This window comes from Peromyscus leucopus, chromosome 8b (genome assembly GCF_004664715.2).
Source record: "Peromyscus leucopus breed LL Stock chromosome 8b, UCI_PerLeu_2.1, whole genome shotgun sequence".
Taxonomy (NCBI): domain Eukaryota; kingdom Metazoa; phylum Chordata; class Mammalia; order Rodentia; family Cricetidae; genus Peromyscus; species Peromyscus leucopus.
In genome coordinates this window covers 35,129,793-35,156,628 of record NC_051086.1, presented here as the reverse complement: position 1 = coordinate 35,156,628, position 26,836 = coordinate 35,129,793, and the positions used below count along the sequence as shown (strand labels likewise).

The window sequence follows — 26,836 nt, the reverse complement described above, 5'->3', positions numbered from 1 at the left end:
GACTCTGTATGTAGACAACCCATGTCAACTACAGGACACTGACTCCATTAGAGCCCACTCTGTTATTTATTATCAGGATCCTCAAAGCAGCTGATGGGTGTCCAGATGACTTGAGTGTTGGATCAGAAATGCTGTTGTACATTAAGTTGGGCATGGCGGCATGTGGAGGCAGGATCACCCATGAGTTCCAGGACAGCTTGGCCGATACAAGTTCCAAGTCACTTATGACCACACAGTAAGACCCTGGGCCCCTGCCCTCCCCACATTCTTTTTTAAGAGAAAGTGCTGTACATAGACACTATTTGTTTGGCCAAGAAGAAAAGAAAATACCTAGAAAAACCTTTTGATTTGGACAATGAACTCAAACCAGTTTGTTTTTATACAGGGCAATGTTGTAACTTCACTGTTAGTTCCAAATTCAACACAGTACAAAACAAGGAAACATTTATTTACTACACTCACACAGTAATGATTAAGCATCCTGATGTTTGCCCAGGAAACTTAAAACAGCAAATCTTCAGTCCCCACAGAAGAAGTGTCTTCATTTTAAGCCAAGTCAAAGAAGAGAAGGGAAAACTCATCACTCGCTGAGCATGGCACTCGGGTACCACTCTCGGTTCTGGGACAAGACACGAACCCAAACATCGGTTTCTACTTGGCTTCACTGATTTACCACTTAAGGAACTTAACACAGGCTCAGGTTCTAACAGCTTATCTGAAACAAATTTAACTCTAATATCACATGACTTGACAAGAAATGTACAAATGTTTGTTAAGAACTTACCATTCTGTCAATCATTTTAAAGAGTCATGAAATATACATAGCAATATATTTATAATCAGAAACTACACTAAGTAGACACATCATTAGTTTGTTAAGTTCTATCTGAAAACATGCCATTTGAAGTAAAATCCTAAGAACAAACTCTCCAGTTCTAGGGTTTAACGATCATCCTACTGAAGCAGCAGCCTCCTTTCAAAAGCGCAGGCCAGCAACAAGACAAACTGCAATGTCAGACAGACAAGTCCCCAAGTTCTTCTGAAGAACGCCAACGAGTTGCCAGAGAGGTTACACAGTGGCCTTGATCTTTATTTTTCTTTACCTGGAATTCTACAAATTCCACAATGGATCAATTGATTTCTCTTGTTTAATGAACAGCACCAGTCGTGCCCACTGATACAATTCAAACCTGACTTTCTCAGTTCTCAAGTTTATTATGAAAACACTGCGGTGACCTGGGCAGTAACATCATCTTACAGGAGGAAACAGTTCCGTTCAAACAACTCACCAGGTTTTCTGACAGTAACAAAGAACAACGTGGGGCTGAGATTGGAGAAGGGGATAAACTGAGTGCAGACAAATCATACAATTAAATTAAATGGTATCCCTGAAAAGAAACAAAACAAGAGGGGAGGCCTCGGTACTTATTTAAAAATGTTCATTAAGCTCCAATGATTGTTTGCTATCCTCATCTACAGTCATGCTGAGTAAGCTACAGCTAAGTGGAAGTCAACTGGACTCACGGGTGTTAATGTTTACATCCTATTTCTGCAGTCTCTCAAGAAAGCAAAAGTAACTACAAATAGCGCTATGCCAGAAACTGGATTCTTGACCAACAATGTCGCGTCAGCATGCAATGAACTGGTTCATTCTAAAGTGGTCACGGCTGTTGATGACAAGAGGCTTTGTATTTTTATATGGCACATCTTTTTGGTCCGTGTGAAAACAAGTTTTTTGAATGTTAACTATTTTCTGACACTTTGGAGTTACTGTTGCTCTTCCCATTTCCATTAGGTCAATATACGGTTCATGGCAATACTGTACAAGTTTAAATTTCCATTACAGGAAGTAGTCTGGGGTACGACGAGTGACATGTGGCTCGCCTCTACGAGGCGCTGGATCAAACTGCAAGCTGAAAAACAAAATAAGATTCACGGTTTCTATTCTAAGAATACACTCATGTATTTACCAAAATTAAGACCTTCATTCATAACATTTCAAATGTTATGGTTTATTTCCTATCCAATTTCAGCATATTTTAACAGACTGGAACCCAACTTTAGAGCCAGGTATACTGGGGCACAGCTGTAACATCAGCACTTGGGAAGCTGAGGCACGAGGATCACACTTCTAGACCAGCTTGGGCTATAAATTCAAAAATGAAGCCACCTTTAATTCCAGCACTTGGGAGGCAGAGGTCAGTGAATTGAGTTCTGGCTAGCCAAAGCTACACAGCATTTCAAGTTGTTGGTTTATTTTTAGGGTTAGGGTGCTGATCATGTTTTAACTGTCAACCTGGTACAAGAAAGTCATCATCTGGGGACAGTTTTAATTGAGGACTTGTCTAAATCAGGCCGGCCTGTGGAAGACTGTCTTCAGAACTGATGTAGGCACACCAAGCCCATTGTGGCCAATACCATTCCCTAGACAGAGGGCCCCGAACTGTTTAAGAATCAAGAAAGCTGATTGAGCATAGGCAAGGACCCACACATTTATCTCTGCTTTTTTGTTTTGTTTGAGTCAGGGTTTCTGGATATAGCCCTGGCTGCCCTGGACTCTATATAGACCAGGTTGGCCTCAAATTCAGAGATCCTCCCACCTCTGGTGGAATTAAAAGCATGTGTCACTACACCCAGCTCTGATCTTGCCTGTGGATATTATTTGAGTAGCTGTGTTAAGTTCTTGATTCAACTTCCCCTCAATGACAGACTATAACTTGGAACCATAGGCTAAACAACTGTTCCCCTTAATCTCATGTTGCTTTTGGTCAGTGTATTTTATCACAGTAACAGAAAAAGTAGTCAAGGATGTCCCTAACCTCTCAATTCTCATGCCTCAGTCTCATGAGTACTAAGATTAGAGCTGTGTTCTTCACAGACTTGGAAAGAACAATACTCAACTTCATATGGCAAAAAAACTGACATACAGACCAATGGAATCGAATTGAAGATCCTGACATTAATCCACACACACAAGAACACCTGATTTTTGACAAAGAAGCCAAAACTATACAATGGGAAAAAGAAAGTATCTTCAATAAATGGTGCTGGCACAACTGGATGTCAACATGTAAAAGATTACAAATAGATCCATATCTGTCACCATGCACAAACTCAAGTCCAAATGGATCAAAGACCACAACATAAATCCAGTTACACTGAACTTGATAGAAGAGAAAGTAGGAAGTAGTCTTGAACGGAGACTACTTCCTAAATATAACACCAGTAGCACAGAAACTGAGCACAACAATTAATAAATGGGACCTCTTGAAAGTGAGAAGCTTTTGTAGGGCAAAAGATATGGTTAGTAAGACAAAAAGACAGCCAACAGAATGGGAAAAGATCTTCACCAATCCCACATCTGACAGAGGACTGATCTCAAAGTATATAAAGAACTCAAGAAACTAGACATCAAAATATTAAACAATCCAATTAAAAAATGGGCTATAGAGCTAAACAGAATTCTCAAAAGAAGAATCTCAAATGGCTGAAAGGCATTTAAGGAAATGCTCAACATTATTAGTCATCAGAGAAATGCAAATCAAAACAACTCCGAGATACTACCTTACACCTGTCAGAATGGCTATGATCAAAAAACACTAATGACAGCCTATGTTGGAGAGGATGCAGAGCAAGGGGAACATTCCTCCACTGTTGGTGGGAGTGCAAACGTGTACAACCACTGTGGAAGTCAGTATGGTGGTTTCTCAGAAAATTGGGAATCGATCTACCTCAAGACCCAGCCATACCACTCTTGAGCATATACCCCAGGAATGCTCAATCATACCACAAAGATACATGCTCAACTATGTTCATAGCAGCATTATTCGTAATAGCCAGAACCTGGAAACAACCTAGATGCCCATCAACTGAAGAATGGATTAAGAAAATGTGGTACATATACACAATGGAGTACTACTCAGTGGAGAAAAACAATGACACCATGAAATTTTGCAGGCAAATTGATAGAACTAGAAAATATCATCCTGAGTGAGGTAAGCCAGACTCAGAAGGACAATCAAGGTATGTACTCACTTATAAGTGGATACTAGATATAAAGCAAAGGACAACCAGACTACAACCCACAGATCCAGGGAGGCTACCTAGCAGGGGGGATCCTAGGATGACTATGGCTTACAAGTTTTGGTTTTGCCCAATCACTGGGCAAGCTTTAGTGAAATATTTTATTATTAAGGTAAGAATTTGTACTGTATCAAGCTGATGAAAGATGATGAAAATGCTGGCCATACTTTCAGGAGGGGAGGCTAAAAGCTTTTTAGATTATGGATTAGCCTATAGAAAAATGTCTGCCGTAAATCAAACAGTGAAGGGGAAGATGAATAGAAAGCTCACTTACACAACTTAAATAAAACACAGCTCTCTGAGTGATTAGAGCTGTGAACCTGTGATGTAACTGTACTTCAAGAACAATCAACTTCAGTTCTAGAGGCTACATTTTTATATAACGGGGCCCCTCAGTACAATCAGAACTATACAACCACACCCTGTTCTAAATAATAACAAGAAATTGAAGACCTAGTAATTCACTCTGGGCTCCAAATAAGAGAAGCTGTTATTATTCCTGTTACATGTAGGTCCATTCCCTTGAAAACTTAAAGTCAACCGGTAATCTGGTTTACCAAGAGCTGGAGAACATGCAGCTTTAGCTCAGGGTAGATACTTACAAAGAATACTTAAGAGTGTCATCAAGTTCCATGATTGCAGCTTGGTTACCACAGCGATAGCAATAGTTTGGAGCACTGAAAATTGTTACTACATTCCGGTCATGGCACCAGTTATATCCCTGTAAAAGAAGCAGGAAAAAAAAAGTTACTTGCCTACCTACACAGGTAAATATGACTCTAAGACAGAAAAATGACAGTTTCTCTCCAAGAAGGTCAATTTTTTATATTTCATACAACCTATAAAATGTACATGAATATATTCATCATTGCTAAAATGAAAATATTTGGTTTTTCTTTCTTTCTTTTTTTGGGGGGCATTTAAAAACAAGCCAAATATGGTGGCATACACTTTTTTTTTTTTTGTTTTTTGAGACAGGGTTTCTCTGTGTAGCTTTGGAGCCTGTTCTGGAACTCAGTCTTAAGCCCAGGCTGGCCTTGAATTCACAGATCACAGAGATCCTCCTGCCTCTGCCTCCAAGTGCTGGGATTAAAGGCGTGTGCCACCACTTTTAATCCCAGGAGGCAGAGGCAGAGGCAGAGGCAGAGGCAGAGGCAGGTGGATCTCTGTGCCAGTCTTATCTACATCGAGAGTTCCAGGGCAGCCAGAGATTTGTAGTAGAGAGACTATTATTTCAAGAAACCAAATAAATTAATTAAACAAACAAACAAACAAATCCAACTTAAATATTATCCATTCCCAATTAATAAACTGCTTCTCATATAGTAGGCTTCTATAGATCTGTCTTTCACTTATATGACCTTAGACATGATTTTTTTTTCCAAAGATTTATTTATTTATTATGTATACAGTGTTCTGCATGCATGTGTCCTTGCAGGCCAGAAGAGGGCACCAGATCTCATTACGGGTGGTTGTGAGCCACCATGTGGGTGCTGGGAATTGAACTCAGGACCTCCGGAAGAGCAGTCAGTACTCTTAACCACTGAGCCATCTCTCCAGCCCTAGACATGATTTTAAAATGACCTTTTTTTCTGAGACAGGGTGTCACTGTGTATCCCAGGCTGGTTTGGATCAAAAGGCAATCCTGCTTCAGCCTAATAGGGTTGCAAGAGTGTGCTGCCATACTAGGCCGAAGGTCAGTTCTGACAACACCTTACAGAAAAAATTGTGGTAGCCCTTGTTTCAAGGTAAGAATCCACCAGAGGAGACTTCTTTCATATCACCTACAGTACAGGTATCCAAAGGACTACATAAATGCTATGATGTTCCCTCACTTTCCTAAACATGTGTAAACAAACAACTGCATTCTATTATACCCTTCTCTATCTCCACATCTTAACCCTTCCACCATTAAATCCCAGTCCCTCCCAGTCATTAAGAATCTGAAGACACATTAAACATATACGCATCACTGCCACCACGAACTTGACTTCCATTTGATGCACAGCTACTGAGAAGGATTAAACTCGGGGAGGGGGGCAGACTCAGGAGTAAAGGAATGTCTCACATGCCAAACTCCTTTCCTTCAGTTATGACTAGAAAGTTAGTTTGGCAGGCTCAAAGAAAAGAACATACATACCTCCATCACCAGCTGGTGAGCTCTGGACACCAACGTGAGGCCATTGGCATGATTAAATGTCTCAGAAATATCTTGGCCAAAGGTATAACCAGCTCCTCGAGGAGATATCCCCCAGCCACCACGGTCATCTGGATCTGACCACAGCAAGTCACACATTGGACCCTAAAATGCAGGTAAAAGTTCTTGATTTAATAATTCACCAGAAGCAGAACTCTACAAAAATCACTTTTTGGGCAGTACCTGCTGAACTGAAGTTAAGGTCACTCCGAAATGAGAAGCGATTCTAACTAACAAGGCACAGTGCAGATCAACAGGAGCATTCCATCAGTAACTTATCCTACCTGCCTGTGTAGTCAAGCTTCACTATCAGACAGTATGGGCTAATGGGGACGACCAGAAGGCTTCGAAACTTCTGAGCAATAGTAAGAGGGCTCATATGTCATTTCATTTCGAAAATGTGAGTGAACATATAATGAATTAAGGCACAGCTAAACAAGTTTCCTTTTTCCTGAAGAGTGTCGGGGGGATTTATCAGAGAGAAGTCCTACCTCGTGAGGAACTTCTTGGAGGCGGTCAAGTGCTCGGATGTGATCCAGTGTGTCTATGGATGGCGACAGACCACCATGTAGACAGAAGATCTAAAGAGATGGATTACAAATGGTAACTACATCTAAGAGAATTAAAGTATTTGGGGGACACTTTAGGCAGGAGTCCCCACCATTTGGCCACTGTTCTGGCCTACTCCCAACCACTGAGTACCCACTCTTCTTCCCTGAGGCCCCAAGAAAGTGCTTCCCTAACCTTACCCACAGCCCCACAAGAGACTGGCAGTCACCTTCATACTCACAATCTTCTTCCACGTTAGTGTGTACACATCTACCAAGACAAGCAAACAGCCCCTTATCTCTCTCAGACTACTCTATAAACAACCCCAAAGCTGAATGAGTTACATTTTCCATGATCCCATTCTGTACAGTTTAAGCACCTGAAATATAGAAAAAAACTTAAAAACACCTAGCAACATTTACCAAAAAGTATCCCAAAAGGATGTGAGCTGTAAGGGTGGAAAGCCAGCGGCTCCTAAATACTAACAAAGCAAATTATTGGAAAAAGGAAAACCACTGGTGAGTTTTAAGGTGCACACACCTGCCCATCCACCAAGGCAGTGAGAGGAAGATAGTCAAAAAGGTCTGTGAAGTATTTCCAAACGTTTGCATTTCCGTATTTTCTTAAACACTCATCGTAGAAACCATAAACTTGTGTGATCTGTCTGCTCTCATGATTCCCTCGGAGTATGGTGATACGCTCACGGTAACGAACCTAAAGCAAAACGAACAACAGACAGCTAGTTCTTTCCAAAAAACAACCAACACTTCATGAAACTTTCCATAGGGAAAGCCAGAGTTCCAACTTTGAAGGAAAAAAACAAACACACATTTCTACACTTCAATGAACTGAAATCATAGATTATAAATTTTTTTGTTTTCTCGAGACAGGGTTTCTGTGTAGCTCTGGCTGTCCTGGAACTCGCTCTGTAGACCAGGCTAGCCTAGAGCTCAGAGATCCACCTGCCTTTACCTCCCAAATTCGGGTATCAGAAGTGTGCACTACAACATTTGGCAATTATAAACATCTTAAAAATAAAATGTTTATCAATATCACCTCAATTAAAATCTAACTCCCTGTACCATCTTGTGTAAAATAAAACCATACATTTTTTTCTATCACTTTTCCTAAATTTATAGTTAAGTGACAATCCTCCTCCTTTAGCACCTTGGATTACTTACAAAGATCCCTCACACTTATCTGCAATCCCTCTCGCTACTCCCACTATCCCAGCTCCTGACAGCCACTGATTTACTTTCCTCTCTTGAGAATGGCTTTTCTAGACATTTCATATTAGTGAAAAATTACACAACATAGCCTCTCGTGCTGCAGATTCCTTGGAGCACTATCATGAAGTCACCATGCTGGAGCGTAGATGAGGGTGCACACCTTTCACAGTTGTACACCAGCTCCCAGGATGGCCACACACCATGGCTTCCATATTTGCTCCATTAGTTACTGGTCAGACCGTTTCCCATTCTTGACAGGAATGGATGAGGAGTCTAATTTCCTGGCATATTCATCTATGGTATTGACTATAGCCACTGTATTAGTAAAAGACATGAAGTAGTTGGTATCTGTGACTTTAATTTCCTAATGACTAACGATGTTAACTAACCACATTCTTACTAACCATCTATCTTCTAGGATGAAATAACTATTTAATCTATCTAAGGTTAGGCATAGTGGTCCATGCAGAAGGATGAAGAGTTTGAGGCTTGTTCAAGTTGCAGTATGATCCTGTCTCAAGCAATCTGTCTTAGCTGAGTGGTGTTGGCACACATCTGTAATCCCAGCATTCAGGAGGCAGAGGCAGGGCAAAGCTCTGTGAGTTCAAGGCCAGCCTGGTCTATAAAGCAAGTTCCAGAAGAGCCAGAGCTGTTACACAGAGAAACCCTGCCTCAAAAAACCAAAACAACATCAAAAATAAATAAATGGATGAAAATTAAAAAAAAAAAATCTATCTTGACATGGCTTCATATGCTTATAATCCCAACACTAAGAAGACTGCAACCAACTGAAGGCAGCCTTGGCTAGATACCCTGTAGAATAAAAAGCAAAACAAAACACCAAAACAAGCCCCTCCAAACAACAAAAGCCCTATCTTATTACTAAGAGGCTTTAAAAGAAGGTATGTGCAGGCTAGTGAGATGGCTGAGGGTAAAGTGTCTGCCATAGAGCCTAATTTGAAAAGTTATGTTAAGTGCATGTGTGTGTGTCATCTCATTCTGCCCACGTGGGTCCCAGGGATCAAATTCAGGACATCAGGTTTAGTGGCAACTGCCTTTATTCAGCCACCTCACTGGCTCAAGACAGCCTATGTCACAAGACAAGCTATGGCTACATTTCATCTGTTAGCTACCAGTTTGCTCTCTAGGAGCCCTAGGGCGGAAGGAGAACTGACTTCTATACATGCTTGATGGCATGCATGTATGTACCCCCACCCCCACAGTTACACAAAACAAGAAGTAACTGTGGTGAACCTGGGCTAGCACATAAGAGGCTGAATTCAACCAGAAGTACCAAGAAAATAACAATTTAACCAAATGTCTTCTTCTTTGCAGTATCTTTGAACCGCTTCTCCTGTCTCCATTCCTGAATGCTAGAATTACATGCATATTTTGTCATACACTTATGTGCTGGGGGTCCAGTGCAGGGCTTCCTGCATGCTAACCAAGCACTCTAGAAACTTGGCTGCATCCCCAGCCCCGGATTATCGTTCTATGAACACAGCTGAGAAATCTGAGCCTAATCAAGTGTGCAGATATTTTTTCTTCTTGAATTTACAGCCTTTGCTATTAATTTAGACCAACAATCTGATGCATTTGTTCAGACACCATTTGAGAAAGGGCCACTTCCCCCGTAGTGTTCATTTGCTAAGGGCCGCCATGAGTTTCCGAGTGGGTCCACACACTACGGAGGTGCCTTTCCTTTCCTCAAGGTGTCAGCAGAGCTGGGTCTTCTAAAGGCTTCTCTTGATTTACAGACAGCTGTTTTATCCATGCGGTCTCTCATCTTCTTCCCTATGTTCATGTGTACCTGGAGGCCAGAGGACAACCTTGGGTGTCATCCTCAGAAATGGCCATCTACCTCCTTGGAGACAGCATCTCATTGACCTAGAGCTCACTAGGCTAGGCTAGCTGGCCAGTGACCTCAGAGACTCTCTCGTCTCTACTTCCTCAGGGCTAAGACTATAGGTGCATGCCTCCATGCTTGGCATGTTAAAAAATGGGTTCTGGGGATTGAACTCAGGTCTTCCAACTTCCCTAGCCCCCTAATCTCTTTTATAGAGGAACTACTCATACTAGAACAAGACCCACGCACATGACTTCATTTTATTTAAGTATCCATGTAAAGTGCTAGCAGCAAGCACAGCCACACTCTGTGGTACAGGAAATTAGGATTTGGGCCTATGACATTTAGGTGGACACAATGCAGTTTAGCCTTGGTACATAATTTTTTTTGTTGCTGTTTTGAGACAGGGTCTCACTATGGAGCCTTGGCTGGTGGGAGCTTTGTGTTAGATGAGGCTACCCTCGAACTCAAGAGATCAGTTTGCCCCTGCCTCTGGAGTACTGGGATCAGAGCAGTGCCAAGCAGGCCCACTGGCACATGAATTCTTACAGGCAGCCCACTCCTCCTTCCACGGGAACCTGGGCTACCAGCTTCTTGTAGAGTATCCAGAGTCACTGCACCAAGTGCCCACCATCTCCCCTAAACCCTCCACTTAGTATGCTAGGCAGTGCAGATGCTCATCATCAGTCAGCTCTGGCCGACACTCTCCCCACTTCTCTAGTGTTAGAGAAATCGGTGACAGGCAACTTCTTGTTCCGAATATTCTGTAATAACAAGTGAGTCTGTTGCCCAGGAAGAGCAGTCAGGTCCCCTCCAGAGTCAGACAGCTTCCTAAGGCAGACGCAGCGCTCCACTCTGACACCAATGCCACCACCGTGTTTCAGTGGTGACTCTCCATCTCTACATTCAGAGCTACAAATGACAAGTCAGGAGTCTAAAATTTCCTTCTTTTATGATTTTTGTAAAAGAAAAGGTCTTAGGGTTTAAGCCAGGCTGGCCTCACCAGAGTCGGGATTACAGACTTCAGTTCACATGTTTAATTGTTATTACTCCAGGGAAATAACTATTGTTTAGATATTTGCTCACTCTTGTACATTTAGATCAAACTCTTTTTCTAATATTAAAAACAAAATCTTCACTTTATAATCTGATCTCCGTGAAATTTTCATAAGACTGTCAAATGATGTAAATAATCCAACACAGATGTTCAAACGCTCCTAGTACCTAATGCAGTTATATTATTTCCACAGCCAATGTACTGAACTAAAACTTCTACTTGATCAGTTTGCCAATCACAGCACTTGGAAGACAGAGGCAGACTATGAACTCTTCGGGTTTGAGGTATACAGAGCTGTGTACTGAGATCCTGTCTCAAACAAACACACCAAACCTGAGGTATCCCATGGCACTATGTTCTAAACCATCTTCTGGCTCCAAATGCCAGACATGATGATTAACTTTGACATTTGCATGATTATTTGCATTCCTAAATGTGGAAGTTTTTTCTAAAATTTAACATTCAGATGAAGATAACAAATCATCACAGGAAAAGAACATTCCAGAGGGCTCTCACCCAGTTCAAAAGGCCCAAACAAAAAAGTAAAATTACCTTAAGAGCTACAAGCAGTGTAACTGTTTCAACTGAGTAATATCCTCTGTCCACATAGTCTCCCATAAACAAGTAATTTGTATCTGGTGATTTACCACCAATTCTAAAGAGTTCCATGAGGTCATGAAATTGCCCATGCACATCTCCACACACAGTGACTGGACATCGAACCTCTTGCACGTTGGATTCTTTCGTCAGGATTTCTTTAGCCTACAGATGAGGAAAAAAAAAAAAAAAAGCAATACATTCAGCATTAAATGGTGGCAAAAAAGATGCTTTTTGATCATATTAATGCAAAAGGCAGACCTGGTAAAATATGAAACCACAGACATTTTCAACCCAAAATAAACATTAACATTTTTAATTTTAAAATTTACATTTTGTGCCGGTTGGTGGTGGTCACGACTTTTATCCCAGTCCGGACTGTTAAACAGAAAGAAACCCTATCTTGAGACACCGGCGGGCCCCCCCCCCCCGAAATCTTACATTTTATGTATTTTGTGTGCAAGTTCTCATTCCACCCATGTGTGTTCTAGTGATCAAATCCAGGTCCTCGGGTTTACTGGCAAGAGACTTAGTTACCTTACTAGCCCACTGGCTATATTTATAAGACAAGATATGGTTACAGTCTATTGGCTACTTTATGGGGGATGTCTAGAGAGCATGTACCAAGATGACATTCAATCACTACTCTAGTTTGTAAAAGTGGTCATATTTCCACCCCACTAGAATACTGAAGACATCAGTGACACCCACACAAAATCAATGAAAATCAGGACGTGGGCTGGAGAGATGATTCAGTTGTAACAGCATTGGCTGTTCTTACAGAGGACTCAGGTTCAATTCCCAGCACCTACAAGGTAGCTCACGCCCATTTGCAACTCCAGTTCCAGGTAATCCAACACCTCTTCTGGCCTCTGAGGACACTGTATGGAAGTGGTACAGACATACATGTAGGCAAATAAATAAATTTGAAAGAAAAAGAGTGCTTAATGTTGCCTTCTCAGGCTTTGAAGTTTCTTGGTCTTGACTTTTTGGAGGTTAAGACATTTAAACTTCTCTCTTATTTTGTTCTAGTTATTCATAACAATATAAAGTTCTTGTTTTATATTTAATATAGTATTTAATATAGCATACATGCTTTCTGGGCTGCTTTTAGAAACCATCATTCAGCCAGACCTCTACATATACTAAAAATGTATACTGGAAAATGATCTCCCAAACCACCTGAATGACTCTGCCCTGTGCTAACCACCAGAGAGACTGGTGTACAAAACAGGCCATTTCCATGGCAAAGGAGGAGGGGAAAAAAGAACAGACCGACTGAACAAAACAGACTACCCTAAGTATCACAAAGGAAAGGGAGACCACTTCAAATCATACACCACCAATTACCCACACTGAAATTTTGCTACCCTGCAATCCCAGCCCTCAGGGCCAAAGCTTACCACAAGTTCAAGGCCAGCCTGGACAATTACATATACCTATCCTCTCTCAAAAGAACACACTCCCCCCCGACCCCACCCCACAAATAGAGAACAATGCTGCTAATGAGCCAGCAGGTGACAACCGACATCACCACAGTTTAAGGCCACACATCTGAAACACAGCTCTCTTTTTCTTCCCCAAAGTCTTAATCTGTGAAAATAGAATCCAAGTCAGTAACATTTAAAGTCCCTCCCCACACCTACCAATGCTGTCCTAACAAGTAAAACCACGTTAAAAAAAAAAAATCACCATTTGCTACTCTCCAAAGACTTTTTCCAGACACCCACCAAGTTTAGAATATTTTCAGTAGATACTGCCCAGAAATACTGGGATTAAAGGTCTAAGCCAGGCAGGATATACTCTTATATTAAAAAAATAAACAAAAACAAAACCGACCAAACAAACCTACACACATAAAAGTAAACATCCCCATAAACCATAGCCCTGCATTTCTTAGGTGAAATGATCCGCATTTTAAAACCACAGTCTCCAGCACCTACTTTTCTAACAATGCCTCTCTTCGTTCTTTGCTTTTTTTTTTTTTTTTTTTTTTTTTTTGGAGCTGTGGATCGAACCCAGGGCCTTGAGCTTGCTAGGCAAGTGCTCTACCACTGAGCTAAATCCCCAACCCCTTCTCTTGGTTCTTAATGCAAAGACACAGACCTGGTTCATAACTACAGTCAAAGGAGGTGGACACATGAGAACACAGCAATGTGTCTCCTAGGATTTGCTTCTCTACACCCAGTAATACATTCCATTATTCCCAGGAGCAGATACTACACATGAACTTATATTGTCCAGTAAATTGCATATTTCAATACTGGCACTATCAACATGAAAATGAAAAGTATGAAGTGAAAATTTCTAACTTCTAAATCTGGGACCATTAGGCCAGCAAGATGGCTCAGTAGATAAAGGTGCTTGCCACTGACACCAACTATCTGAACTTCATCTCTGGACTCCACACGATGGAAGGAAAAACCAATTCCAACAAGTTGTACTGCCTTCCACCTACATACCCAAACCAATACATTTAAATTTTTTGTTAATAAGCAAACCTATGAAGGCTAATCTGCTTTCTCTTTTTGCCCCACTGACCCAATTTCACAAAACAGTAATGATTTAATATGGGAAAAACAGTTTTATGTATCAGATGCAATATTAAAAATGTTTTAACAGGGGCTGTAGGGCTGGCTCAGCAGGAAAGGCACTTTGCTACCAAACCTGATGGTGAGTTCCATATCTGCACCCCATATGGTGGAAGGAGAATTCTGTCCTCTGACCAGTACACACACACACACACACACACACACACACACACACACACACACACACACACACACACACACACACACGCGAGAGAGAGAGAGAGAGAGAGAGAGAGAGAGAGAGAGAGAGAGAGCGAGAGCGCGCATGCGTGAGCGCAAAATGTTTTCATAATATAAGGCTTTTTGAAAAAAGTTTTTTTATTTGTGTATTATTATGTGTTTGTATGCCATATAGTATGGGTATCCAGAGAAGTCAGAAGAGGGCATCAAATCTCCTGGAACTGGAAGGTATAGGTGGCTGTGAGCCACTAGACATAAATGCTGGGAGCCAAACCAGGCCCTTTGGAAGAGTACCAAGTGCTCTTAATCGGTGAGCCATCTCTTTAGTCCCAGTTACATACAAACAACAAAAATGCAAACTTACAAAGAACTGGTTTTTTTGTTTTTGTTTTTTTTTGGTTTTTCGAGACAGGGTTTCTCTATGTAGCTTTGCGCCTTTCCTGGAACTCACTTGGTAGTCCAGGCTGGCCTCAAACTCACAGAGATCCGCCTGCCTCTGCCTCCCAAGTGCTGGGATTAAAGGCGTGCGCCACCACCGCCCGGCAGAACTGGTTTTTTTTTAAATGGTATTTTTTATTTTTGTCTCAAGTTTATCAACACTAAGATAATGACTACAGAAAAGTAAATCATTTTAAATGCCTAGATAATAAAGACTGCAGATGTATGTGTTGAAGACTATTGTGCAACTAGGAAAACTAGGAGAGACGTGTAAGAAGGCTGGCCTGGAGAGCCGACATGCCCTTCTAATTTCTACTGCTATATATTCATTTATTCATTCATTCATTCATTTAATGTATGAGTGCTCATCTGCATGTACCCCTTTATGCCAGGAGAGGGCATCAGATCCCACTAGAGATGGTTGTGAGCCACCAGTGGTTGCTGGGAATTGAACTCAGGACCTCTGGAGGAGTAGTCAGTGCTCTTAACTGCTGAGCCATCTCTCCAGCTCCTTGTTATTTATTTTTAAGTCAAGGTCTTGTTATGTCTGTATACCAGGCTGGCCTCCAACTCAAGAGACCCTTCTGCCTTTGCCCAGCACTGGGATTAAAAGCAAGCACCACCATGCCCAGCCTCTATGGCCTTTAATGGCACCCTCCAGAGACACAGGCCTTCATCAATGTTTTCAAAGGGGAATTACCACCACTCTTTAATATGGTAGAGCTTTTCAAAGTAATTTAGAACATTGAAGTGTTTAAAATAATCAATTTCAGGCTAGTATTTTTACTCTTGTAGGCAAAGCAAAAGAAAATATTTAAAAAGTTATTACATTTATTTAGTGAAGCAGAGGGAAGCCACACCTGTGAGCCATGGTGTGAATGCATTCAGCACCCAGAGAACAACTTGTGGGAACTGGTTCCTCTTCCCATCATGTGGGGCTGGGGAATCAAGTTCAGGCAGTCAGACTTGACAGTTGACATCTTTCCCTCTGAGCCATCTTGCTGATCCACTTTTTGCTTTCACCAAAACATTTTCCCCAGGCTGGGTGTGGTGGTGCAGAACTTTAATCCCAGTACTGGGGAAGGGGAGTCAGATGCCAGAGCTACATAATAGAGACCTTGTCTCCTTGTATCCAAAAAACACTGGATATTAATGATGTTTTACTACATACCCAGCCTTCAAATTTCTCAGCTGATGAAACACAAAAAATTAAAAGTTTTGCTGGCTGTGGTGACACATGTCTTTAATCCCAGTACTTGGGAGGCAGAGGGAGATGGATCTGAGTTTAAGACCAGCCTGGTCTAGAGTTCCAGGACTACACAGAGAAACCCTGTCTCGAAAAAAAACAAAAACAAAACAAATAAAATAATTAGTTATAGGGCTGAAGAGATGGCTCAGAGGTTAAGAGCACTGGCTCTTCTTCCAGAGGACCTGGGTTCAACTCCCAGCACCCACATAGCAATTCACAACTGTCTATAATCTCTGTTCCAGGGGATTTGACACCCTTACACAGACATATATGTAGGTAAACATCAAAAGTACAAAATACATAAAATACAAATAAATTATTTTAAAAAAAGAATTAGTTATAGCATAGATTGGAACAATCAAATCTGACAGAAACGTCCTAAAATAAGGTTAAAACTAGAAACAGGCTATTTATTAAACAAGACCTTATGGTCAGGAAATGTGGAAGTTAAAATGCAATCCAAACAATGTAGAAATTCTGGAAAGGGGGTCATTATCTTACTACCAACAATTCTTTGGACTCAGGTATCTCACAACTTCACTGTCAACCTGCTTGCTCTAAGTGACCTAGAGACTAGACCTTCTTCTTTCTTTTGGTTTTCCAAGACAAGGTTTCACCAGGCTGTCCTGGAACTTAGAGATCCACCTGCCTCTGCCTCCTTAGTGCTGGGATAAAAGGTGTGTGTCACCACGCTTAAATATGGGCCATGCCAATCATCAAATAAGATGAAATGAAAGCAGGCTTATGTGAATTAAACTTTGTAACTCATCCATGGCAGAATTGTTGCAAATGCCTGGTATTTTGGAAGCAGAGGCAGGAGGATGGGGAGTTAAAGGCTGTCCTTGGCTACTAGGTTACTTAAACCCATGAGACATTGTTCCAGAAAGTTCAAGTCCTGGACAATATATATACTAAGAAGGTTTCAAACCAAGCCGATAGTCACAGGCCTTTAATCCTAGCAGTTGGGAGGAAGAGGCAGGTGGATCTGAATTCCAGGACAGCCAGGACCACATACAGAAACACCGCCTCAAAAAACAAGACACAAACAAACAAAAAAACCTGTCTCAGAAACAAAAAACCAGCCACTGAATCACATAGCAAGAATCACGATACTTCAGTGTGCCAAAACAAAACAAACCCCTTGTTTCCAGTACTGGCTCAGGCATCTAATGCTCATTGTTTGTTCTATTTAAATAAATCATGATGAAAGTAGAAACCTTCTTTCCTTCTGAGTCAAGGCTTCTGCTCCACCCCTTGACTTTTGTTTTTGGAGACAGGGACCCCCTGACTCAAACACAGGGCTTCCCTAACAGTGCCTATAACTTAGCCTCACAGAGTTCAGATGCCCCGCCTCCTTTTCTTAAGGCCTCCTTTTCTTAAGACTAAGTATTTATATAGCCCTGAGGTGGGGAGAGCCTCTAACTTAAAGACCCTTAAAGTCTACCGTGTTAGAATTAGAGATACATTTTTAAGCTTTTGTTTTTTTTTACAATTAAAAAATTTTTATGTGCATTTTATGTTTTTGCCTTCATGTACGTCTGGAATTGGAGTTATAGACAGTTATAGTTGCCATGTGGATGTCAGGAATTGAACCTAGGTCCTCTAGGTGCTCTTAACTGCTAAGCCATTATCTCTCCAGCTCCTAGAGGCACTTTCTTAAAGGTGGATATTTACAGTGTTTTCCTTTAAAACAATAATATACTCCTGGGAGGGTATGGGAGAAACAAGTCTGTAAATCCAGCACTCAGGAGGTCAATGCAGCAAGATCCTGAATTGTAGGACAGGCTGGGCCGTACAGTAAGACCATCTTCTAACACTCCCATACAATAAATAAATAAATATAAAAAATTAAAAGGTGTTCCAAGCAATTCCTCTAATAGATCAAAAGTAGACTCTTAAGGGCTTTACTGAGGAAAATGTGATGCAGGTCACTGGATATTAATGATGTTTTACTATAGAAATAATTCTGTTTCACAAATTCTGCCCTGAGCATTCTCTAGAAGGAGACATTAACCATCAACCATTTTATGTTGGTTTTAATTTTTCAGTTTTTCGAGGCAGGGTTTCTCTGTGTAGCCTTGGCTGTCCTGTTACTTGCTCTGTAGACCGGGCTGTCCTCAAAGGCATGCACCACCACTGTCCTGCTAAAACTTTGCTAAACTAAATCTGTGCAGAGATATGCCATCTAGACAAAGTTCAGCAGTGAAGGCCTAATGAGGACTGGCCAACTGAATCGACAGCAGAAAGAAGCACAGTCCTCACCAGCACAACCAACTCCGCAGAGTCTGTGGACTGACTCAACTCCACAGCCGCGCAGGTGAACAACGGGGCAGTCTAGAGCTCAAGTCTGAAGCCTTCTACTCTGCCCCAACACAAGGGTTAGAACTATCATCTGTAACATAAACAGTAACGGGGGGGGGGCACACGACACGGACCTTAAACGTCATCTATACTAAAATTGACTGAAACAGGAGGAGAGGGAATGGAGGAGCAACCAATCAGCCGGTCATGCAGTAACAAATGACCCAGGACTCGGAAACATGCCCTTTCTGTGTCCATCCGTTCCAATACACAACCCCCCCCCCAATTTATAAATAGGTAAAAGCACTGTACCGTGAAGAAATGAAGCAGTTAATCGCAGACTGTTCAAGTCACCTCTCATTCCCAACCTGGCAGCTAGAGAGCCCCCCCCCACCCTACTCCTATAAAGAAAGCAAGCTATTTCAAACACTGACGCCACCAATAGACTATTTCCCCTCCTAAAGCCAGTCCAACTCAGTTACAGCCCAGGAATGAGAGCGCTTTTCCAAAGATGAAAAAAATATTTTAAAGAATAAAAAATGGAAATAAAAGAAATAGTCACAGTAGGAGCAAAGTGCTGTCCCTTTAGTGCCCTTAGAAGACTCAACTCAAAATTCATGTTTATTTTCTACACACTAAAAAGGACACTTCATAGCTAACTATGACAACAACTTACAATGAAAAAGGGAAAATGTTGGTTACCACAGACTGAACACAGAAATGAATTTGTCCCATTCATTCCTACAGGATGGGAACAAATAAAGCCTCTTTCTGTGACTGAGCTTTGTCATGCCAGGCAGGTACTGGATGGCTGAACTACATCCCTAGCTTTCTCTTCATTTATTTTCAGACAGGCTCTCAAGACTAAGTGGTTGCTTTTGAACATGAAATCCTCCTACCTCAACCTCTGAATAGCTGAGACTCTCTGCACTACCAGGTCTGGTTTCCAGGCTCATCATTCCTGATACTACTTGAGATTCATCTTTATAGCCAGTATTTGAAGACAGAGAATTCTGGGCCCCTGGCAGGGGACAGGGAGGACAGAGGAATCCGAATGTGAGCATAACTATGGTTTCTCATTCAGTTATAACCCAAGCTGCAACACACCCTACGCTGCTAGCACATGGAACAAACTCTCACAGGTGTGTGTGGAGGATTCGGAGATGAAAAGAACATCATTTTGAGTGCCAATTGCAACAGAAGCCATTTTACAAAATGAGATTTGTATTATGTGACAAAAAATGGCCTACAGTTTTCACCTTACCAATCTTATTCATTCATTCGGGACAAGGTTTCTCTGTGTAGCTTTGGTGCCTTTCCTGGAGCTCACTCTGTAGCCCAGGCTGGCCTCAAACTCACAGAGATCCGCCTGCCTCTGCCTTCCGAGTCCTGGGATTAAAGGCGTGTGCCACCACTGCCCAGCTTCATTTTACCCATCTTATTTGAGGGACAAATGAAGTTAGCCAAATGCAAATGGAATAATTTCTGTCTCCAAGAGAGGTGGGACAACACTATCTGATGAATGGAGCTTTGCAGCACAGGGAACACAATGCTCAGTTCACAGAATCACTGAGCCCACAATTCAGGCTGGCTCAATCTACATACACCTTCATTATTAACATGTCAACAAGGGCCTGGAAGCAAGATGGGAAAACTGGGATTAGAAGTCATGATCCACACAACTTTTCTCCAGCCTCCCTCACCAGCCTCTTTACCTTTCTGAGCCTTGGCTTTGTAACTACAACAGTGACCACACCAAAGTATAATGAAAACATTCTAACATGCCTCTCCCACCTGTTTGTTCTTAATATTTTAACTAGTACTATGGAGACAGCCAAACAGCCTTTTAAATTAAACCCAGAAATATATTACTTCATCTAAGACTTTAATCTTGGGGGCTAGAGATGGCTCAGCAGTTTAGAGCACTTGTTGCTCTTGCAAAGGACCTGGGTTTGAGTCCCAGAACCCACTTAATGGCTTACAACATAATTCTGACCTCCAGGAGCACCAGGCATGCACATGGTTGCACATACATATACACAGGCAAAACACCCATACATATAAATCTTAAAGAAAAACAAAAGACTGCAATATTGGTTAAAAAGTTCAGCGTATCAAATAAATTAGGAAAGAAGCAGTTTCCTTTTCCCATACTCATGTAGCAAATGTTAAACTAAATGACACTATAACAACTATTTCTTTTATAATGTTTGCAAAGAAATGGATAACTGCATGCCAAGATCAAGAATTCCTTTGGGGAAAAAAACTAAGAACATTTATTCTTTATGTATTTGGAAGGCCTGAAAGTACAAAGCCAAACTGGCATCCAACCCAAGACACTGCTTAAGTCATATGTATTAGTCCAAAAACAAACTGATACTCTGAGTCAGGATGATCTCTCAAACATAGCTCTGAGTTGGGTGGTGGTGGTGCATGCTTTTAATCTCAGCACTTGAGGCTGAGACAGAGACAGGCAGATCTGTGAGTTTGAGGCCAGCCTGGTCTACAGAGTGAGATCCAGGACAGGCACCAAAACTACACAGAGAAACCCTGTGGGTGGGGGTGGGGGTGATGGACGGACGACGGACCAGAAAAACATAGCTCTGGCTATTCTCAAACTCAACAGATCCACCTGTTGGTTTCCCAAGTGCTGGGACTAAAGGTGTGGGCTATTACTGGCTTATTATTTTTGAGGCAGGGTCTCACTATATCTATCTATCTATCTATCTATCTATCTATCTATCTATCTAAAAAAATATATATATAGTCTTGGCTAACTTCAAACTCACGAAGTCCACCTGCCTCTGCCTCTTGGCCATCCTTCTGCATTGGCTTCCAGAGTGCTAGGATTACAGGCATGCATGACCACACTCAGCAAGTTTGATAATATTTACTTTTTTCAATCTGTTGATGGAACTGTGCCTAAGATGAAACTGCACATGCTCACCCCAACACAGCAAAGTACGGACTTGTACACACAGTAAGCTTAGCTTGGGTAGGAACCTGAAGCCTATCTTTCTTTTTAATGAGTCAGCAACACAATAACCATGCTCACCACCGTTATGATACACATTTGGATCCTTTCTGCTTTGAAGCAACACTGCTACTGTGGACAAGGTACCAGAACAGTTTTCAAGCTGTTCAATCAGAGTGAGCACTAGGGTTTATTTCTACCTTTACACAAGGGAGGACTCTGATGCTATCATCCCTTCTTATAATGAGATCATCAGTAGTTATTTTTGATGGGCAGTAGTTCTTTAACAAGCACTATTAGACTGATGGAAAATTTAGCTTATTATTTTCACATTTTCCATAAAAGCTGTACATGGTGGCACATGTATCTGTAATATATGTCTACAATCCCAACACTTGGGAGACTGAAGCAGGAAGATGGTGAGTCTGAGGTTGGCCGTAGGCACAGAAACACAGCTGTCTCAAAATAAAGACAATACGTGAACAAATAATATTTAGAAGGTAAACACACCAAAAACAAATGTAGTTTTACCTAAGGACAGAATTGGTAACAAAACATTATCTGTTCTGTCTTACTAGGACTTGTACAAGGTATACCAAGGCCTGCATCTCCCAGCCTAAAACATCTTAATACTGTTTAAAAGGTGTACATAGTTACAAAAGTGGAAATACAATTAAAAACCAAGGAGGTTAGGCAAAAACATTCATCAAAAGAATCTATTTCAAGGAAACTTTAAAATAAATTCAATAACTATTATTTTCATTTATTTTAATTTTTTTTAAAGGTAACCCCCACCCCCAAGTAATTCTGGCTGGCCTCTGCTGGGATTAAAGGCATGCACCAATCAAGTTTTTTTGTTGCTGTTTTTTGGTTTGTCAAGACAGGATTTCTCTGCATTAACAGCCCTTGCTGTCCTCAAACTCCCAGCGATCCCTCCTGAGGTACTGGGATTAAAGGCCTGTGCCGCCGCCGCCGCCGCCGCCGCCACCACCACCAGGCTCAAGAATTATTTGTTGGGGAGTTCCTGCAGAGCTGCCGCTGGTTTGATTCTGAAGCATTAGCACCTGGCTTTAATCTGTCTTTTGTGAGTGCTACCTTCTGTCTCCTGGTACCTTCTATGTGTATCTTGTCTGAGAGTTGTCTAAAGGTGCAAAGCCTATGCAAACTTGATTGAGGAACAACCCGGAAAACGCAGGCATTCCTTAACTGAGAATCTGCATTTGGCATTGTCCCTTTGGGGAGCTTAAATAAGAGGTATTGGGATACAGAAATTAACTTGCTAAAGGTGTAAATTGGAGAATAATAAAAATCCCTTTGCTAAGAGTGGGAAAAGGCTAAAATCATTACAGTGCTCTGGGTCTTCTTTCCACAAACTTGCATGAACTCACATTTGTACAACAACAACAGCTGTTATTATTTTTGGTGTTTCGAGACAGGGTTTCTCTGTGTAGCCCTTGCTGTCCTTGAACTTGCTCTGTAGACACTCTCCCAAGAGGTGGGATTACAGGGACACACCACCATGCCTGGCTTGGAGAGAGGTTGGTTGGGTCCCACTCCCCATCCATCACAGCAGGGGAGTCACAGTGGCAGGAGCCTGAGGAAGGTCTCCCATCATAGTCAGAAACAGAGCAATGAATGCATGCTCACACTTGGACATCTTGAAGAGTAAGCTGTTTCTACCATGTAGGTCCTAACGGGTCAACTAGGTCATTGGGGACCTCAACCATAAAGGGCCTCCTCTATGCTTACACAATTCTCCTCTATGCTTACACAATTCTCGAGCCCGCGCCCCCCCCCCATCTAGGGAATGGTGCCACCTACAGTGGGTGTGTCTTCCCATCTCAACATAAAAGAAGGCACTCTTTTTTTTTAATTATTTTTCTTCTTTTTTCTTTTTTTTTAAACATTTCTTTTAGATTTATTTATTTATTATGTATACAGCATATATGACTGCAGGCCAGAAGAGGGCACCAGATCTCATTACAGATGGTTGTGAGCCACCATGTGGTTGCTGGGAATTGAACTCAGGACCTCTGGAAGAGCAGTCAGTGCTCTTAACCTCTGAGCCATCTCTCCAGCCCAAGAAGGCACTCTTAAAACATGCTCACAGGTCAACCTAATTTAGACAATTCCCGAAACTCCCTTTCCTGGTGACTCTAGAGCAGCGGTTCTCAACTTGTGGGTCATGACTCTTCCACAGGGATTATACACATATCAGACATCCTGCATATCAGATATTTACATTATGATTTATAACAGCAGCAAACTTACAGTTATGAAGTAGCAACAAAAATAATCTTATGGTTGGGGGGGTCACTACAACATAAGGAACTGCATTTAAGGGTTGTAGGTAGCATTAAGAAGGTTGAGAACCAATGATTAGAACATGTCATGTTGACAGTACCATTCTAGTCTTTCCAACTAGATTAAATGTTTCTTGAGAGGGCTGGAGAGATGGCTCAGAGGTTAAGGAGCACTGACTACTCTTCCAAAGGCCCAGAGTTCAATTCCCAGCAACCACATGGTGGCTCAACCATCTGTAATGAGATCTGGTGCCCTCTTCTGGCCTGCAGGCATACATGCAGGGAGAACACTATTCATAATAAATCTTTTTTTAAAATTTCCTGAGAATATGTATAATTTATCCTTCACTGTCTTCTGATTCCCTTCATAACTGCATGCCATCTTGGATACTCAGAAACACAAGTACTAGTTTAGGACACAATCCTACCAGATTAGAGGTGACCTCAGAACACAGGTTAACTATTCTATAGTAAATGGTCATCTGAAAACCAGTTACAGTCACTTAGTTGGGAAACAAAAAGTAGTGGTGTCTAGTCTAACAGCCCAATGAGTGGTCTTACTCGTTCCATACAGATAACCAGCCATCTAGCTGACTCAAAATGTTCACAGTCAGCACCTAGAAACTAAGGCCTGGCAATATATTAAGTTTTTTTTTTTTTTTTTTTTTTAAAGTATAGTAAGTAGTTTTTAAAAAGCTTATTCCTAGCCAGGCAGTGGTGGTGCCTGCCTTTAATCCCAACAATGGGAGACAGAGGCAGGCTGATCTCCATGAGTTCAAGACCAGCCTGGTCTAAAGTTCAGATAGGTAGGGCTACACAAATAAACCCTGTCTCAAAAAAACAAACAAAACTTACTTTTAAAATTTAAAAACAGCAACCTCATTTGATGTGAGATCAAAATACTGGAGATTCAAGTGGAGTGTGGTGTAGCACACAAATGTAATCCCAGCACTTGGGAAGATGAGATGTTGGGTCTACCACAAGTTCAAAGGTACCCTGGCTACAGAATCAGTACCAGGGCAGCCAAGGTGATACCTGGAAGGTCAGGAAGCCTTGTTGAGATAAATAAATCCACACTCCAATTGTTCTCAGCAGTTTCTGAAAAACTGTGTCGTCAGAAAATATTCATCAAACACAAAAACCTCCTTTTTACACTAAACCACAAAGGAGTGCGCATACAGTGCTCAGAAAATTCTTCCCAATACAAATTACTAACATAATCCTTAATTTTACACTAAAATTAATTGTTTTTGTTTTGTTCTGGTTTTTTGTTTTGTTTTTCGAGACAGGGTTTCTCTGTTTTGGTGCCTGTCCTGATTCTCACTCTGTAGACCAGGCTGGCCTCTAACTCACAGAGATCCGCCTGGCTCTGCCTCCTGAGTGCTGGGACGAAAGGCGTAGGCCACTACCGGCCGGCAAAATTAATTGTTAAAATTAACTGTGAAAAGCGAATCCAAAATGGAGTGGAGACGATCATTCTATATTAGAAAATTGCATTAATAACACTTCAACACGACCAAAAGCTTAACCCGTTCTCCCAATTCTTGGGGAAAACCAATGGAACGAGATAACCTGAGATACAAGTCGTAGTTACCACTTTGCTGAGTAGACCCAGCACCATGTTTGAAATACAGAAAGAGGTCAACTCGGGGGATTACTAACACTACTTGTAGCCACAAAAATACAATCAAGAAACTTTTTCAACCAAGAAAGGACACAAAAATTGACTCTCTTCCAGTTTGTGTTGCTCATTCTAAACATAAATGGCACCAGGCCAAAGTACGATACACAGAGGAGGATTTCACACTACCCAATTTGAGTCAGCATATATACATCATAAATTAAAATGACACTGGGTTTCCAATCCCAAAGCTCTTCGTGTAGTATGACTCACCAAATCCTCCATTTCTTCCAACTAAGAAAACTTTATACTCCTCCCCTGAAACCCACTATGACCTTCGTAAAAATTGGGTTAGTGACTTTTTTTTAAAGAATCGTTAAACGCATTTTAAACGGGGCTCCGAGGAAGACAGCTTACGAAAGCCAACACGAACGCGATGTGACCTTTCCACAGGCGCGGGGGTCTGGCCTAAAAGTCCGCCTTGTGGGGGGACCCTGTGCGCAGCGCCGGCTCCAAGAAGCAAGCCCGGGTGCAAGCGCAATGCCTTTTCTCCACATCGCTGCAGGTCCGGGTCCCGTTCTTGGGCCCAAAACAGAGCCAGTCCCCGGCCGGACCACGCAGGATCCCGGCCGCCCTGCTTGCGCCCCAGCGTCCGGTCCGGGTCGGGTCGGGTCGGGCCGGGAGGCTCGGAAGCCCGGAGTCCGGCGCGCGGCGCCATCTTAGGCCGCGGCGGCGGCGGCGCCATCCAATCAGCGCACGGGAGGCGGGGGGCGCCCGGTCGCTCGCGAGTCGCCGCGGGCAGCGCCGGGCGCCGGTGGACGAGGTTCGAGGGGCCCGGCGGCCTCCGTGCCGCCATGTTGCACCGTCCCCGCGGCCTCCCGAGCGGAGGGCCCGGGCAGCGGCCGCACCTGGGGCCTAGCATAGCTCACCTTCTCGCAGAGGCTCTTGACCTGGGACTCGGAGAGCTGCTTGCACTCGTTCAGCTGCTCGATCCACTGGTCCAGCTCCTTGGTGAACAACTTCTCGTCCATGATGACGCCCGCCCGAACCCGCTGCCGCTCCGCGCTGCTCCCGCGCCGCCGCCCGCACCCGGGCCACACGCACACGCCGCCGCCGCTCCCCCGGGGTGCTTCCTGCGGCCCCTGGCGGCTGCTGGGCGCTGGCGCCGGCCCGCTGGCTCGCTCCGCAGTGCTGGGCCGCCGGCCGCTGTGCCTCCTCCTCCGCTCGCCCTAGCTCGGGACTCGGCTTTCTGTAATGGCGGCCGCCCGGCGTGGTGACGTCACGCCGGCGTCGGGGGGCCGCGGGGAGGGCGTCGGAGCGGGGCCCGGGCCCAGAGCGGCGCACCGTGGGGCCCAGGCGCAGGCGCAGCGGAGCTGGATGCCGAAGGAAGCGCCTTCGATTTCGGGGCGTGGTCCTCCCGCGGGGGAGGGCGGCGGGGGAAGGGAAGGGAAAGAACGAGTCGGAGCAAGCGCAGTGCTCGAAGCGGCGAACCCGGTTAATCCCGGAGCTCTAGGCTCCGAAAGACGCCTGCGCGGACTCCGCGCATGAGCAGTCCGGGTAGGCGAGGGCTGGCTGGCTACTCCGTGACCTGGTCTCCCTGGAAGGCTGCCGGAAGGATGAC

The 26,836-nt window shown here is 42.9% G+C and overlaps 1 protein-coding gene across 1 annotated transcript; it reads right to left on the bottom strand.

The window, feature by feature from the left end:
• Window positions 1–361: 361 nt before the first annotated feature.
• Ppp2ca (protein phosphatase 2 catalytic subunit alpha) lies at window positions 362–26,471 on the bottom strand. The gene is made up of 7 exons (XM_028857213.2): window positions 26,145–26,471; window positions 11,514–11,723; window positions 7,370–7,543; window positions 6,772–6,861; window positions 6,224–6,385; window positions 4,686–4,804; window positions 362–1,913 (listed from the first exon to the last, which is right to left on the bottom strand). Exons 1-7 carry the CDS (start codon window positions 26,244–26,246, stop codon window positions 1,841–1,843), a joined length of 930 nt encoding a protein of 309 aa, XP_028713046.1. The 5' UTR covers window positions 26,247–26,471; the 3' UTR covers window positions 362–1,840.
• Between the last annotated feature and the right edge of the window lie 365 nt (window positions 26,472–26,836).

Bases quoted from the DNA above. Each gene is read 5' to 3' on its own strand.
- Ppp2ca (XM_028857213.2), bottom strand. From the start codon at position 26,246: ATGGACGAGAAGTTGTTCACCAAGGAGCTGGACCAGTGGATCGAGCAG. The intron at 6,386-6,771 runs GTAGGACTTCTC...CCTGCATTTTAG, and splicing joins TCCAAGAAGTTCCTCACGAG to GGTCCAATGTGTGACTTGCT. The intron at 4,805-6,223 runs GTATGTATGTTC...CTTCTTTTACAG, and splicing joins CTCACCAGCTGGTGATGGAG to GGATATAACTGGTGCCATGA.